General features: G+C 36.3%; 1 protein-coding gene across 6 annotated transcripts in view; it reads right to left on the minus strand.

The window, feature by feature from the left end:
- Nucleotides 1–255: 255 nt before the first annotated feature.
- The window catches only part of LOC145997188 (oxysterol-binding protein-related protein 2), a 284976-nt gene continuing 271987 nt past the window's right edge, over nt 256–13244 (minus strand). For 5 of the 6 annotated variants that reach the window (XM_083133909.1, XM_083133907.1, XM_083133908.1 and 2 more), the window contains 2 exons: nt 10875–11009; nt 256–1374 (listed from right to left, as the gene is read on the minus strand). In XM_083133909.1, coding sequence (XP_082990035.1) covers nt 1272–1374; nt 10875–11009 — 238 coding nt within the window. In that variant the 3' untranslated portion in view covers nt 256–1271. The remainder of the gene's footprint in view (nt 1375–10874; nt 11010–13244) is intronic. The other variant, XM_083133910.1, reaches the window with a different exon arrangement.

The following is a 13244-nucleotide window of genomic DNA, read 5'->3' on the forward strand; positions in this document are numbered from 1 at the left end:
TACCTGTTATCAGCTACGCCACCTATGTATAGTCCTATAATTTCATTCTGTGCAGATTTCTATATGGAAAATTGTTGGAGTTTAGCCCAGTATTATATTATTGTGAAAATTTTCAAATGTGATTTATGAAAAATTGTGACGTGATACACTTTTTCTGACTACATATTTGGAATCAGCAACCTCAAATTATATAGAATCAGTTAAAATATCTAAGTCAGCAGAAAAAGAAAATTCATATGTAGACCAGTGATATCAACCATTGCATTAGTTTTAACTACACTTTTCATAAATAAGGCTGTCTCTGATGTAAAAAAACATCAAATTTGCCCTAATGACTTTCTGAATACAATAATATGGTAAAAATGCAAGTTGTAAAGTATAATTTTATAAGTGCTTATTTTTCTTTCTTTAATATTAACTGAGGAAATGAAAAGTGCACAAATCCATTTATCTATCACAGGTCATTAAATTGAAGACTTTTTTTATGACTTTAGAATCACGAGAGAATAAAGACGTGACAGAATTCAACAAAGTGATTCCTCACAGACTGTATATTTCATTGCTCTTAAATAATACAGAAATCACTAACTTAGATTTGTCAGATTACAAACAGCATTTTGTTAAGTTTACTAGGAAAACAAATTTTCTTCACTACATAAGCCTCAAAGGTACACAATAAAAAATGCCTATTAACAACTTCTTTTAGCATTATTATTACTTCGAGAAAGATTGGAATGTTTCAATGTAGCTACCGCTTAAACATAACCGCAGAGAAATGAATGGAAGAAGATATGAGAATGTTCTAAGTGTGTACCTACCTACATACACACATGCAATAAATGCTTGTTAAAAAGAAGTTTTTCAGAAAAATAACAATAAAAAAAAGGTGCTTCTGTTACCCTATATGCACACCATCTACAACTCTAGCACTTGATTCAACATGCGTATTACTTTAGGCATGCACTCAGAGATAGGATTAGTAATAATACTAAAATAGAAGACAGGAATATCTTCATCTGCAGTTCATATTATAAAATAGAATTTTTAGAGCAATCAATTTGTACAAAAGTCTGTGATATACAATATTTATATAAATTAGAGAAAGCTTTGCTGTTTTTAATTTCAATATTTATCTACTTTTCAAAAGTTGTCAGTCATCTATACATGTTGCATGGATTTTCACAACTAAACAATTATCGTTAGCTACATGACACCACATTATCAACAATATATTAATCTATCACTGTAGCACATTGATATAGATATGACTTTCAGAATATGTCTGGGATATCCGTGAAGTTTCGATCCCAATAGCCGCCGCTGTACAGCCAGTCTTCCTGCCTTGAATATGGATTTGTTCCCTGACAGAACCACCTGCGGGAAAATAAAGCATTGGGAGAAAATGTTATGTTGAGTTACGGAGTGTATGCCACTACACTGTTAGGCCCACTTTAGACGGAAGTATTTGCTTTAACATTTTTGCTAGCATAAATACTACATAAATGCTTCAAAAAATATTATAGCTGACTGTACTTTACACGGAAGCACTTCATGTAACATGAACTTTTGTGTTTGCTATGTATAATAAATACAGCACGAAAGGCAGAATTACACCATCCATGTTAGTGCACACTGTTTACAATGTAAGCAACAAAAATATTCTTTCATGCATGTACTGTATACACTATAAAGTATGTATTTAAGCAGCGCTATTGACTTCTATCTAATACCTTTTTATAGGAAACATTCTTGTCGATTGAATAGTTATCTGCTTTTAAAAACGTGTAGTGATACGTTGTTTACATCTCACTCTGCCGCCATTACATCTGCACTCGTGACCTAGAATCTTGCTTCTGATTGGATATGTTATTGACCTAGAGTTTTGCTTCTGATTGGTTATGTTATGAAAAATACTGCAGAAATAGGACCAATTCTATCCTTCAGAAATGCCATGACACCTGAATTGCCATAAGATTTTTCACTTTACACAGTAGCATTTTGGTCATGGCATAAATGTTAAGAAAAATGCTTTCATCTAACGTGGGCCTAAGAGAATAGATGGAGCTATACTCTGAGACAAGTCAACATTTCAGCAATATTTCAAAGCATGTAATGTGAATTGGATATTTTTAATTGTCCAGTGCTTCTCCTACTACCCATTCTGACACTACATTTCAAGAAAGAACCTTTTCTCTCATATTTGGGTAAACAAACTTAGTTTTGCAGGTGGTGAGGATATATGATTCATGGTTCCCTGATTTTACCAGTGGTGTATTTTCCCATGTTACCTGGTTTACTGCAGGTACAACTTTTTTCACATGCATATATATAGTGGATAAAAGGAAGGAGGGCCACAAGGGCTAAATAACAAGTAAAAAACGAAAGAGGACACATACACCAGGCACTAGAAAAACATGAAAATTTGATTAAATATATGCATTTATATATAAAAAATGAAAATATGCAAGGTAGCAGACAGTAAACACTAACCACAAACAGAAATAGTAGTTCAATATTTCACAGCCTCGCCACATGATCAGTAGAAGTGTTGTACTTCTAATGCAAACCCACATTATATATTTTTGTTTATCCTCCGCTCTTCTGGCTCTTCTTCAGTCTATCCAAGTATGTCTCGTATGTATGTCCAGGGTGAGCAAAAGGTAACTGTGCATCTACACTACGCTACATTACGCAGAGAAAAACTTCCCTTTCTTGATGTTTGTTGGTACATAAGGTCATGGGCAGTTGGTTAGTAAGACACTCATTGTTGTCAGTCACTCATTGTTGTTTCTTCAGTTGTTTCTTCGGAGTGTGATCTTGCAAAGCACGGAATTGTTGTCAGTCACTGCATTAGCAATGGTTTTGTTACTCAAAGCTCATGTGTTTTTGGTGGAACAAGTCTTTCCACATGGAGGTGAATATATGGAAGAAGTACGAAATAAGTTTATGGAAAGGTTTTCTGATACAAATCCACCACATCATAATGCTAGTGCATCGATAAATTTCGCAGAACGGGATGAGTGAAGAATGCGTCGAAATCAGACAGGTCACGAGTTCTAACAGACAAATTACAGGATATTTCGATTAGAATAGAGCAAAGCACAAAGAAGTCAATTCGTAAATTGTCACAGCAAGTGAGTGTGTCGTACTGCAGCGCAAGAACCTCACTGAAAAAGGACTGACATTTACACCCCTACAAAATAACAGTAGCGCAAGTTGCATTTTTCTCAGATAAAGTTTAATTTATCCGGTTGCATGAACAGTCAAAACAAATGCATTTGGTCGTCGGATAATAATCTGCATGCAATACAAATGACACCATTGCATGATCAGAAGGTTGGTGTGTGCTGCGCAATTTCTCGAAAACGGATAATTGGCCTCATATTCTTCGACGGCACCATAAATTCAGATTGTTACTGTGAAATGATCTTGTACCCTTTTACAGAACAATTAAATGACAATGAAATTTTACATGGCTATTTCCAGCAAGACAGTGCTACAGCACATACAGCTCGTATCTCTATGATGCTATTGACTGATGTGTTCACGCTTTGCAAGCTCACGCTCAGAAGAAACAACTGAAAAAACAGCAATGAGTGTCTTACTAACCAACTGTCCATGTTATTATGTACCAACAAACATCAAGAAAGGGAAGTTTTTCTCTGTGTAATGTAGCGTAGTGGGTGCACAGTTACCTTTTGCTCACCCGGTATGCAAATTGCTGGAAAATTTAAAGTTCTTGGACTTTCGTTTTTGTTTTACTCCATTGGTGTTTTGTTTCTGTTATATCTAATTAATACACAGGATGTCATTTTAATGGTGCCCACAGACCACAGAAATGCATAAAGGACATCAAAGCAAACAACTTATCTCAATAACATGTTTCTTGTTGGTGCGATGTTTCCATACTACACTGATTCAAAGAAGCCTGTTTTGCCACCTGAATGCTGGCAACCGAACACAACATTGGATCACTCTTGTAACGTCGTTTCCTGTTGTGAAGCAATGCATGCCAGGGTTGACAGGAACACAGATATTCTGTGAAAAAGTACATAGCTACAACAAGCCACATTATCTAGCGTAAAACAAAGTGAGAAAATGCATTCAGTAAGTCAACGTGAAGTGAACCAACGATAAGAAAAATGGTAGAAAAATTACGTATTCAAAAGAAGTGGCAATATCGGATTTTATCTCTTAGCCTACATGTCATATATTTGAAAATTCGTTGCCAAGTTGGCATCTACAGTTTAGTCTATTCACTTCATCCTTCTGACACTGGTTGTCTGTGACTCACTAAACTGTTGACAAAATAAAAATGAAAGAACTCAAAATTTCAAAGGTAAGTAATACATAATGTAATGTACATTCAGGGCATTGTGCGGCAAGATACAAAAATGGTTGAAAATACAGGGATATAGTAAAACAAACTCTCCGACGACTGTGTTTATGTAAGCACCGGATGGATACACATTTAATAGTTTGCAACCGTGAACTTGATAGTACATGCTCATTCATCCTTAGCTTGTTACTGTGGTTTTACGTGTTTTAGCCATAATGTTACAATGTGAACCTCGGACACTTCTGATATCAGCACCACAATATCACAATGCATAAATGGATATACAAACCTGTAGATTTCAACCTTGCAATGAGATTTGAAAATATTTGACATGTAGCAGCCAGATGATGTAAGCTGTAAGTCCAATAAAATTTGTTGTTGATGATAATGACATGTAGGCTAAGAGATAAAATCTGATATTACCACTTCCTTTTGAATACATTGTTTTTCTACCATTTTTCGTATCATTGGTTAAATTCCCCCTTCCCCTGGGATGACTGCTGGTCTTCTGGCTGGTAGTCAGTGTTACCCTGGATGTTGGGTCTACTGGGTGTGTTCCTATCTTCGTTCTACAGCTCATAATGTGGCTGGTAGTGTGAAATTTTTCACAAAATTTGTATGTTCTTTGCAACAATGCCATGTGCTGTTTCACAGCAGGAAATGACATCACAAATGTAATCAAATGTGTTGGGTTGCTAGCATTCAGGTGGCAAAACAAACTTTTTTGAATGACTGTAGAACTGAAACGATGCACCAACAAGAAAAATATAACTGAGAAAAGTTTATTGATGTTATTTTTATGTCCTCTACACATTTCTGTGGTCGGTGGGTGCCATTAAAATGACACCCTGTATAAGAAATTTATACAATAAATAAGAATTTTTGGGGTAAACCAGGTCAAATTTTCAGAATATGCCACTTGAAAAATCTGGTGCACAGACAAACTACACCATGGCACCCCCCATTGCTTGTAGTAGGTTCGGGTACTGCTGCAGGCAAAAATAAATTTGTTCACCTGAAAACAAGGGAAGAGGTGTTCTCTCCAAATGACATGTTGCAATAGGTAAATGAAGCACTAGGCAATGGATAATGTCCAATTAACATTGCTAATAAAAGAACCTTTGTCACTAACATTCAAAGAACATTGCACACTCCTTGTTTTAAGCAGACTTCTCTCAGGAGCTACGTTAATCCAGACTTGGTTCTGGTTTTCCATTTCTTATTTCTAATTCAAGATATGTTATGCCCAAAATGTAGAATATTTGCGATTTCTTTCCAATTTCTTCTGGATGCTGAACACAAGTTTAAAAAGTTGAACACAAGTTTAAAAAGTAGGACATGTCCAGAAAAAAGAAAGCTTCTCAGAGCCCTAACCATGCCACGAAAATTATTCCCATCTTTAACTACACATGAAACAAAAAGGACAATTTGAAAACAGAAACGTCTGAATTCACACACTCTGTCAGAAAATATATACAGTGAAACCCCGATTTTACTTTCCTCGATTTTATATTTTCCCGCATTATACAGTCAAGCTTGATGGTCCCAACATAACAAAATGTTAAGAAATTTTCCTCGATTTTACATTTTCCCGCATTTTAAGTTTTCTCAGCTTAGTCCCCTGAGAAACGTAAAATCGAGGTTCCACTGTACATGCGAGAATACAATATAATGATTATTTTCGGTAGCTGTGATTTTATTATTTTGATATCTAAGACAGGCGTTTGTGATAAAATGATGAAAGTAGAAGAAAGAGCAACTCCAACGAAATACTAATGCCTTATCAAGAATTTGAAATCTGCTTGGACAAGGTTCTGACTTAAGTCCTGACCAAACAGGGCCCAACGCACTGGGCTGAAACTCTGCAAGGGCTCATTTGAAGGATCAAACTTATCGACCGTGCATCAAATTCAATTATGGTGCTACTTGAAGTAGAATAAATTGAATGCCTATACTGATGTGCCTGTGTGGTAATTTGATTCATTGATTCCAAGCAATCGTATCACGATTGTGTAATCAATGCTGCTCATAAATCTTCACTATTTAACTCGATTTCAATTCCAATTTTATTACCAAATCATAAATCGGCATAATAATACCACATAATTCCCTTATGTAATGTATGCCTCTTTGATGCATGCTTGTTGATTTTCCGTCGGTTGGTTATTTTAATTAACGTTGCATTAATCAACATCAGGTTCAACATGACAGGGAAGTGAGAGAACAATGGAAGGAAAAAGGCAGTGAAGTCGTGGCTCTTGATTAACTGGAGCCACTGCATAAAATTACTGAAAATATTATTTCCTTTCTTATGTTTCCTTCTATTTTACATTGGTTTTTCTACCACATGTGTCAACAGAGGCAATGCAGTTGAATGATGAACTTACGAAATGGATGGTGGGACAGCCTTAACCAGGGTTTAAACCTGTGACCATTACATATTGACTCGCCTTAAAGTTATGACCAAATATGATTTGTTGCATAGCATTTTTAACTTCCTTTTTTTAATCAAGGAGTTCTGGGTTTGATAGCTGTTTCACATCTGTGATAACGATTTGATGTAAACATCATTTCAGTGAACATTCTTGACACAGACTCTAACATCAGTCAAGAAAACATTTTCTTACTAGCAGATCTTGTTAAAGAAACCAATTCCTGAAGCTTTCTCCTGGAGGCTTCGTAGTACCCAGGTGTTGTGTGCTGTGGTTGTTGTCATGACTCATGCTCATGCTATCAATGCTCAATATTTCCCCATAACCCAGACCACTCAGCAAAACAAGGTGAAAATTTTGTTACATCAGTTGCATAGACAACAGGCTTTAAGATGTTATATGGGCCAGTATATTCTTCCATGACTATACTCGTACAATACAAATAAGATAAAATATATGAATGTGGTAAACATTGGAAACAAAAAATCAAGAATGTATGGGTTAGGCATGACAAAATTAAAATAATGTATCCTCTTTGTTCAAATTTTCTAATGTACAGTCTGCGCAGAAAGTATTGACGCCAACAGCATTGACAATTATTTTCGCGTTTTTACATAGGACCACCTATCTCCTAAACGACACCGTGAAAAGAGTTGTCGTTTATGGGCAGTAAACTACCACCTGCGATCTTCCTTTGTTCGTAGCTGCAAGTTTCAACTCGCTCAGTTTCGAGTGGGAGACGTTGTTGTACGTGCGCACGTGCGTGTGGTATTTCCTGTGAATTTTGGGCTGTTGTGTTGGTGTTCTGAGTTGATTTTGTGTGTGAAACGATGCCTTACAACATATTGAAGCCTGGTGATACTGAGCAGGTGATTGCCTTGTTTAGAGCAGGCATAAAAAGCACAGAAATCGCGACACAAACAGGCGTGAACCTGAGAACAGTGCAACATTTGGTGAAACGCTTCAAGGACGAAGGTGGGGTCAAAATGCCTTGCCCAAAACCTAAGTCTGGTCGGCCTAGGAAAGTGTCTGAAAAAACACTGCACATCATGAAAAGGCAGCTAAGGAACCAACCTTCGTTAACAGCTAGGGAACTGAAAGAAAAAATCCTCTGTTGCTTGATAATGTGTCCCTCCGGACAATTCAGGAGAAGACCCATGATGACTTAGGGCTACGCAGTTACCGAAACCTCGCCTTACAGAGAAGCATCGTAATAAAAGACGGGATTTCTGTAAGAAATACAGTACCTGGACTGTTCATGACTGGAAAGAAGTGTTGTGGAGTGATGAAGCCACTTTCTTTGTTACTGGTAGTGGTTCCAAGTGAGTGTACCGTTCTCCCGGTGATGATCCCACCCTTCCTCAGTAAACACATCCAACTATAAAACACCCTCCCAGTATTATGGTCTGGGGTTCCTTTAGTTATGGTGGTGTAGGAGAGTTAGTTATTCTTCCTAAAAACCAGACCATGAATCGGTACTCCTATTTTGAGCTCTTAAATGATGTTTTGGAAGTGTCCTTTGAAAAAAGTGGAGCATCTTTTTTTATGCATGATGGGGTTCCTTGTCACACAGCCAAAAGTGTGGTTTCATGGCTCAAAGATGCTTGTGTCCCTTATTTTGATGATTGGCCAGGACAAAGCCCCGACCTCAACCCGATTGAAAACCTGTGGTCTATCATGAAGCGACGTTTAAGGAACAGGGACACATCTACACTCCTTAAGCTAGAAGCTGCCATAAGGGACATTTGGGTCAATCTGCCAGTTAATCTCCTCCAAAACCTGGCTTTAAGTGTTCCAAAACGACTGACAGAATGCCGGAAGCATAAAGGAGGGTTGACAAAATACTGACTACAAGGTGAGTAGTACATCATTGATTTTGTTGTTTGTTTGGTATATACATCTGTTGTGGTTCTTGCTTTCACTGGTGTGGCATCAATACTTTCCGCGCAGACTGTAAGGTATCTGAATCAGTTTAAATATAAAATTTTTACAGATTCTGATGTATTATTTGCAGCCAATATCTATACATCAGAAATCAATTTCTCTGTAAACGCAAGATCCTCCACTGGGTCATTCCATACCAAATGATCCAGTGGTGGTTGCGTGACAATATTAGAAAAAAATCATTTTTAGTACATAGGTTTGTACATGTTTCTAGATATCAAAACCATTGTTCAAAAAATTTTCCTGTCCTTCATTCTCCTGGGGTGGCCATTTTTCCAACATGGTGCATGGCTTTATTAGCTCATGGAGCAGTTTACAGAAACCTTCATATCTCAAAAACGATTAAGAGTTAGAGACTTTTTATGATATTTAAGTATGCTTTACTCAAAATTGCATCCTAAGTATGAAAATTATTGTGGAAATTTGGGCAACAATAGTTAAAAAAAATTGGATTTTTAACATGACCATTTATGGAATTTTGTGAGTTTTCGGGGTTAATTATCTCATGAAAAATCTGAAATTTGGCATGAAGGAAACCCTTCATGAACTTAACTGACACTAACAATATCAACTTTTAGACTTCAAAATTCAATAAATGGCCATGTTTGAGCCCATGTTGTAAAAGAAAGTTGCATTTCTAAACACTGATATTTTATTTCCAGACACCCTGCTGGTAGGTCAACACATTAAAAGAATTTTAAGCCTTAGACTAAAGCCCTTCATTAATAAAATTGGGGTAAAAATCCCTAATTTTCATACTTGGGATGCAATTTTGAGCAAAACATACTTTAGTATCATAGAAAGTATACTTCATTATCGACAAATTGAATTTTGTTTCAGGTCTCTATCTTTGATGGTGTTTCAGATATTAAGGTTACTGTAAAGTGCTACATGAGCTAAAAAAGCCATGCACCTTGTTGGGAATGGCCACCCCAGGAGAACTGAGGAAAGTAAATATTTTTGAACTTGGTTTTGATATCTAGAAACATGTACAAATCTATGCACTAAAAATGAAATTTTTCTAAAATGATCATGCAACCAATTATTTTAAAATTGGTTGATTTAGCATGAAATGACCCCGATTCAATGAATGCAATTCTGTATCTGGATTTTGCACTCCATTTGTTTTGCTCTACGTTGTGCAGTGCCAATTGCAGAAGACAAAAAGTCCTTAGAGGTTTTTTTCTTTTTTTTGTATAAACACATTTTTTGTTCAGAGTTGGAAAAGGAAGGAAAAAGGTACTTGCCTTTTTTTTTAAATATCTTGCACTGTTATGGAGATATGTTCAGTGAAACTATTTTGTAACCTTTTAGCAAGGATTCTAAGCAATGTTTTACACTACATCTCATTCAGGCAAATGAAGGGAAGGAATTAGCAATGTATCACCAGCAGGTAATGTACAGAATCAAGTACTACCAGGCATTTTGCCTGCAATATGGCATATGGCCTGTGTGATGTTCTAAAACCAAGATGGCTGCTGCTTCAGGTATTAACAAATAAAATCAATCATAACCCTTTTAGAAGTGGTTTTGACCATTTGTAAAATCGTTGTGCTTTTGAATGAAGAGAAGACATGGGTATGGGGAGGATGCCTTCACTTGCAGGCACGTAATCATTTAATACAAGTGTTTTGATTAAAAATGTGCCAGAGAACATATATGATGTAAGAAATCCAAGATGGCCACCATGGTGTAACTGTAAGCAAAATACCGTCCATATCCTGATTTAGAGTGTATTTATCACTTTTTTAGACAATTTCTGATAATAATTAAGAAGTGAAAAAATATTACTATAATTTTGTTTTATAACTGTATAGTAAAGAAGGAATGGCGTTACCTGTAACTTCTGCATTCTTTTTTAAATTTAAGTGGCTCACTTGCAATCAAGATTAAGACTTGTTCATTCAATTATGAGAAACATTTTTAGGGTAAATGAATACAGTTCTTTTCTTCATAAGTCACAGTAACTTACAATGATCAATATCCTTTGTTAGTGCCTAAAGTGGCAGCAATCTTGGATCTATGACATAATACAGGTCAAACCCCTCAAGCAATTGCCGACAAAATGCCTGATTGTGTACCCCTTCCCTTCATTCAAAAGTCCATGGGCTGAGGAATATTGACAAACACCCCTGGACCAAAAAAGAAAACAAACTTACCGAGGACTCCAGTCGCTGTTCTTCTTGCTTTTACGCAATTTTCTAGCATCTCGTTGTTTCTCCTCCAAGCGATTCTTTTCTGCTGCAGCACCATCTATATCCCCTTCTTCTAATTTTCGAATATCTGGCCTCAGCCTGCAAGGATACACATGTGATCAAGATCTAATATAGAGTTCCCAATGCAATTACAAATGGCCACAAACCAGATTCTACATTAAATGTAGTGTGGTGCTGATATCAATACTGATGCTTGAACATAGTAAGAATTTAATTATTCAGAGCATATATAAATATGAATATACGGCAACTTGTTACTTGCATTACATATCTTCCTATGGCACACTCCGGAAGATTCTTGGACTTTGGATAGATTGGATCAATGAGGGAGGCAGTGAGGTACAGAGCCCCTCCTAACTATTTAGACTAATGTATAATATTGTAAGATATGTGTGTTCTTTCCATATTGCATCAGGAGTGCAAGAGAGAAATTCAAATGGAAAGTTGCATACGAGGTGTGGTTAAAGAGTTCTTAGACAGGAGCCACCACTGTTAACTAGTTAGGTTTTCTAGGGGTTGCATGTGGGGAAAAGAAAGCTTGTTTTTTCCTTGAAGGATTCTGAAAAGGTAACGGCTCTATCTTTGTTTAGTTGCAACCTACAGCCTATTGAGTTTGGACGTGTGTAGTGTTGTTGGCAGATTATTGTGTGTGCAGAACAATGGACATGCATAAAATTTTGCTATAAAACCCAAAAATCATCTTTGAAGACTTACGAACTCTTGAAAATAGCTTTTGGGGATAAATGGGTATGTAGGGCAGCAAGTGTTTTTAACTAGTATAGTAAATTTAAAGATGGCCGACAAAAGTGCGGCAATGTCGGTCGTATGTGAAGACAATGTTACTTGTTTTTTCAATAGCACCGGTATTGTGCACCAAGAACATGGCCCCAGGAGCAGATAGTCAACAAGGAACACTACAAAAGTGTTCTTGAGCGGTTACGTGAAAAAGTGCAGAAGAAAAGACCAGCAATCTGGCGATACAAGAACTGGATCCTGCACCACGATAATGCACCTGCTCATCGTGCATTAAATCACTGAATTTCTGGTCAAATTCAAAATTCCTGTGTTTCTCCAACCCACTATTCTCCACATCTTGCTCCAGCACATTTCTACCTCCTTCCAAATTGAAATTGCTGCTAAAAGGGAAGCAGTTTGAGATCCAGGCAAAAAAGGCAATGTGTCTTAACACCCTCAAGAAAGGGGACTTCCAGGAATGCTTCCAAAAGTGAAAACATCATTGGATTTGGTGTGTTCATTTAGGAGGGGACTACTTTTATGTGGATTCATCACAATAACCTGCAAGTATTGTCATTTGGAAATTACAAGCCCAGTCTAAGAACTTTTCAATTACACCTTGGGGAGGGGGAGAGAGAGAGAGAGAGAGAGAGAGAGAGAGAGAGAGAGAGAGAGAGAGAGAGAGAGAAAATAGCATATTTCGTGAATTTCTGCATACTTTTTCCATAACAAATTAAAAATACCATGAAAATTTAACACTTTTTGTGTTTTACGCTCAAGAAAATAAAATTTATATATATATATATATATTTTTTACCAATTGATGTGGATTGAGACAATATTGTTTCAGTACAATGAAACAGTTCCACAAATTACCATTTCAAAACAAAATTCAACTTAACACAATTGGGTTAGGAATAATTCTGACAAAAAACTTCACAGCAATTACTGTTCGATGTATTGACTTGCAGATGGATACAACACTATAATGAGTGCAAGATTAGTTCCCATTATAATAGTAATTAGAGCTGGCTGACACCACTTACAAATTCCCACTGATATAATACTTGAAAATTGTAGCACTTGAGAGTAATTCAGAATATTTATATTGGCACTCTATCATAGCAATCTACCAAAGTTTTGTTTTGAAATATTCATAATTTCACATGAGATAATCATTTAATCACAAAATCCATTTCTTCCCACAATGGCGTTGTAAAAAATAATAAAAATTAGGAATTTTCCAGGATATTTAGACTTTATGCAAGTGTCTGTCTGGCGGTAGTTTTGCAGACTCTGAGAGACACTCAGACTCTTGGACAAGTATCGGCCAGTATTAAATTCCAACCAATTAGTTCTGATACCGGTACCAATGGTATCAACCAGTACTTGAAGTGGTTTCAGTCCATAGCCAGAACTACATCCACAAATGAATAGACATGAGTACTACTACTACTGCTAATAATAATAATAATAATAATTGTATATTAAAATAACAATCACATTTATTATTGTCATCATCACCCATGTTTTATTTTCTGAGAAGAAAGGTTTTGGTTTTCTTCAAATTGGTTTGTT

This window comes from Lepisma saccharinum, chromosome 13, assembly GCF_977018435.1.
Source record: "Lepisma saccharinum chromosome 13, izLepSacc3.1, whole genome shotgun sequence".
Taxonomy (NCBI): Eukaryota; Metazoa; Arthropoda; class Insecta; order Zygentoma; family Lepismatidae; genus Lepisma; species Lepisma saccharinum.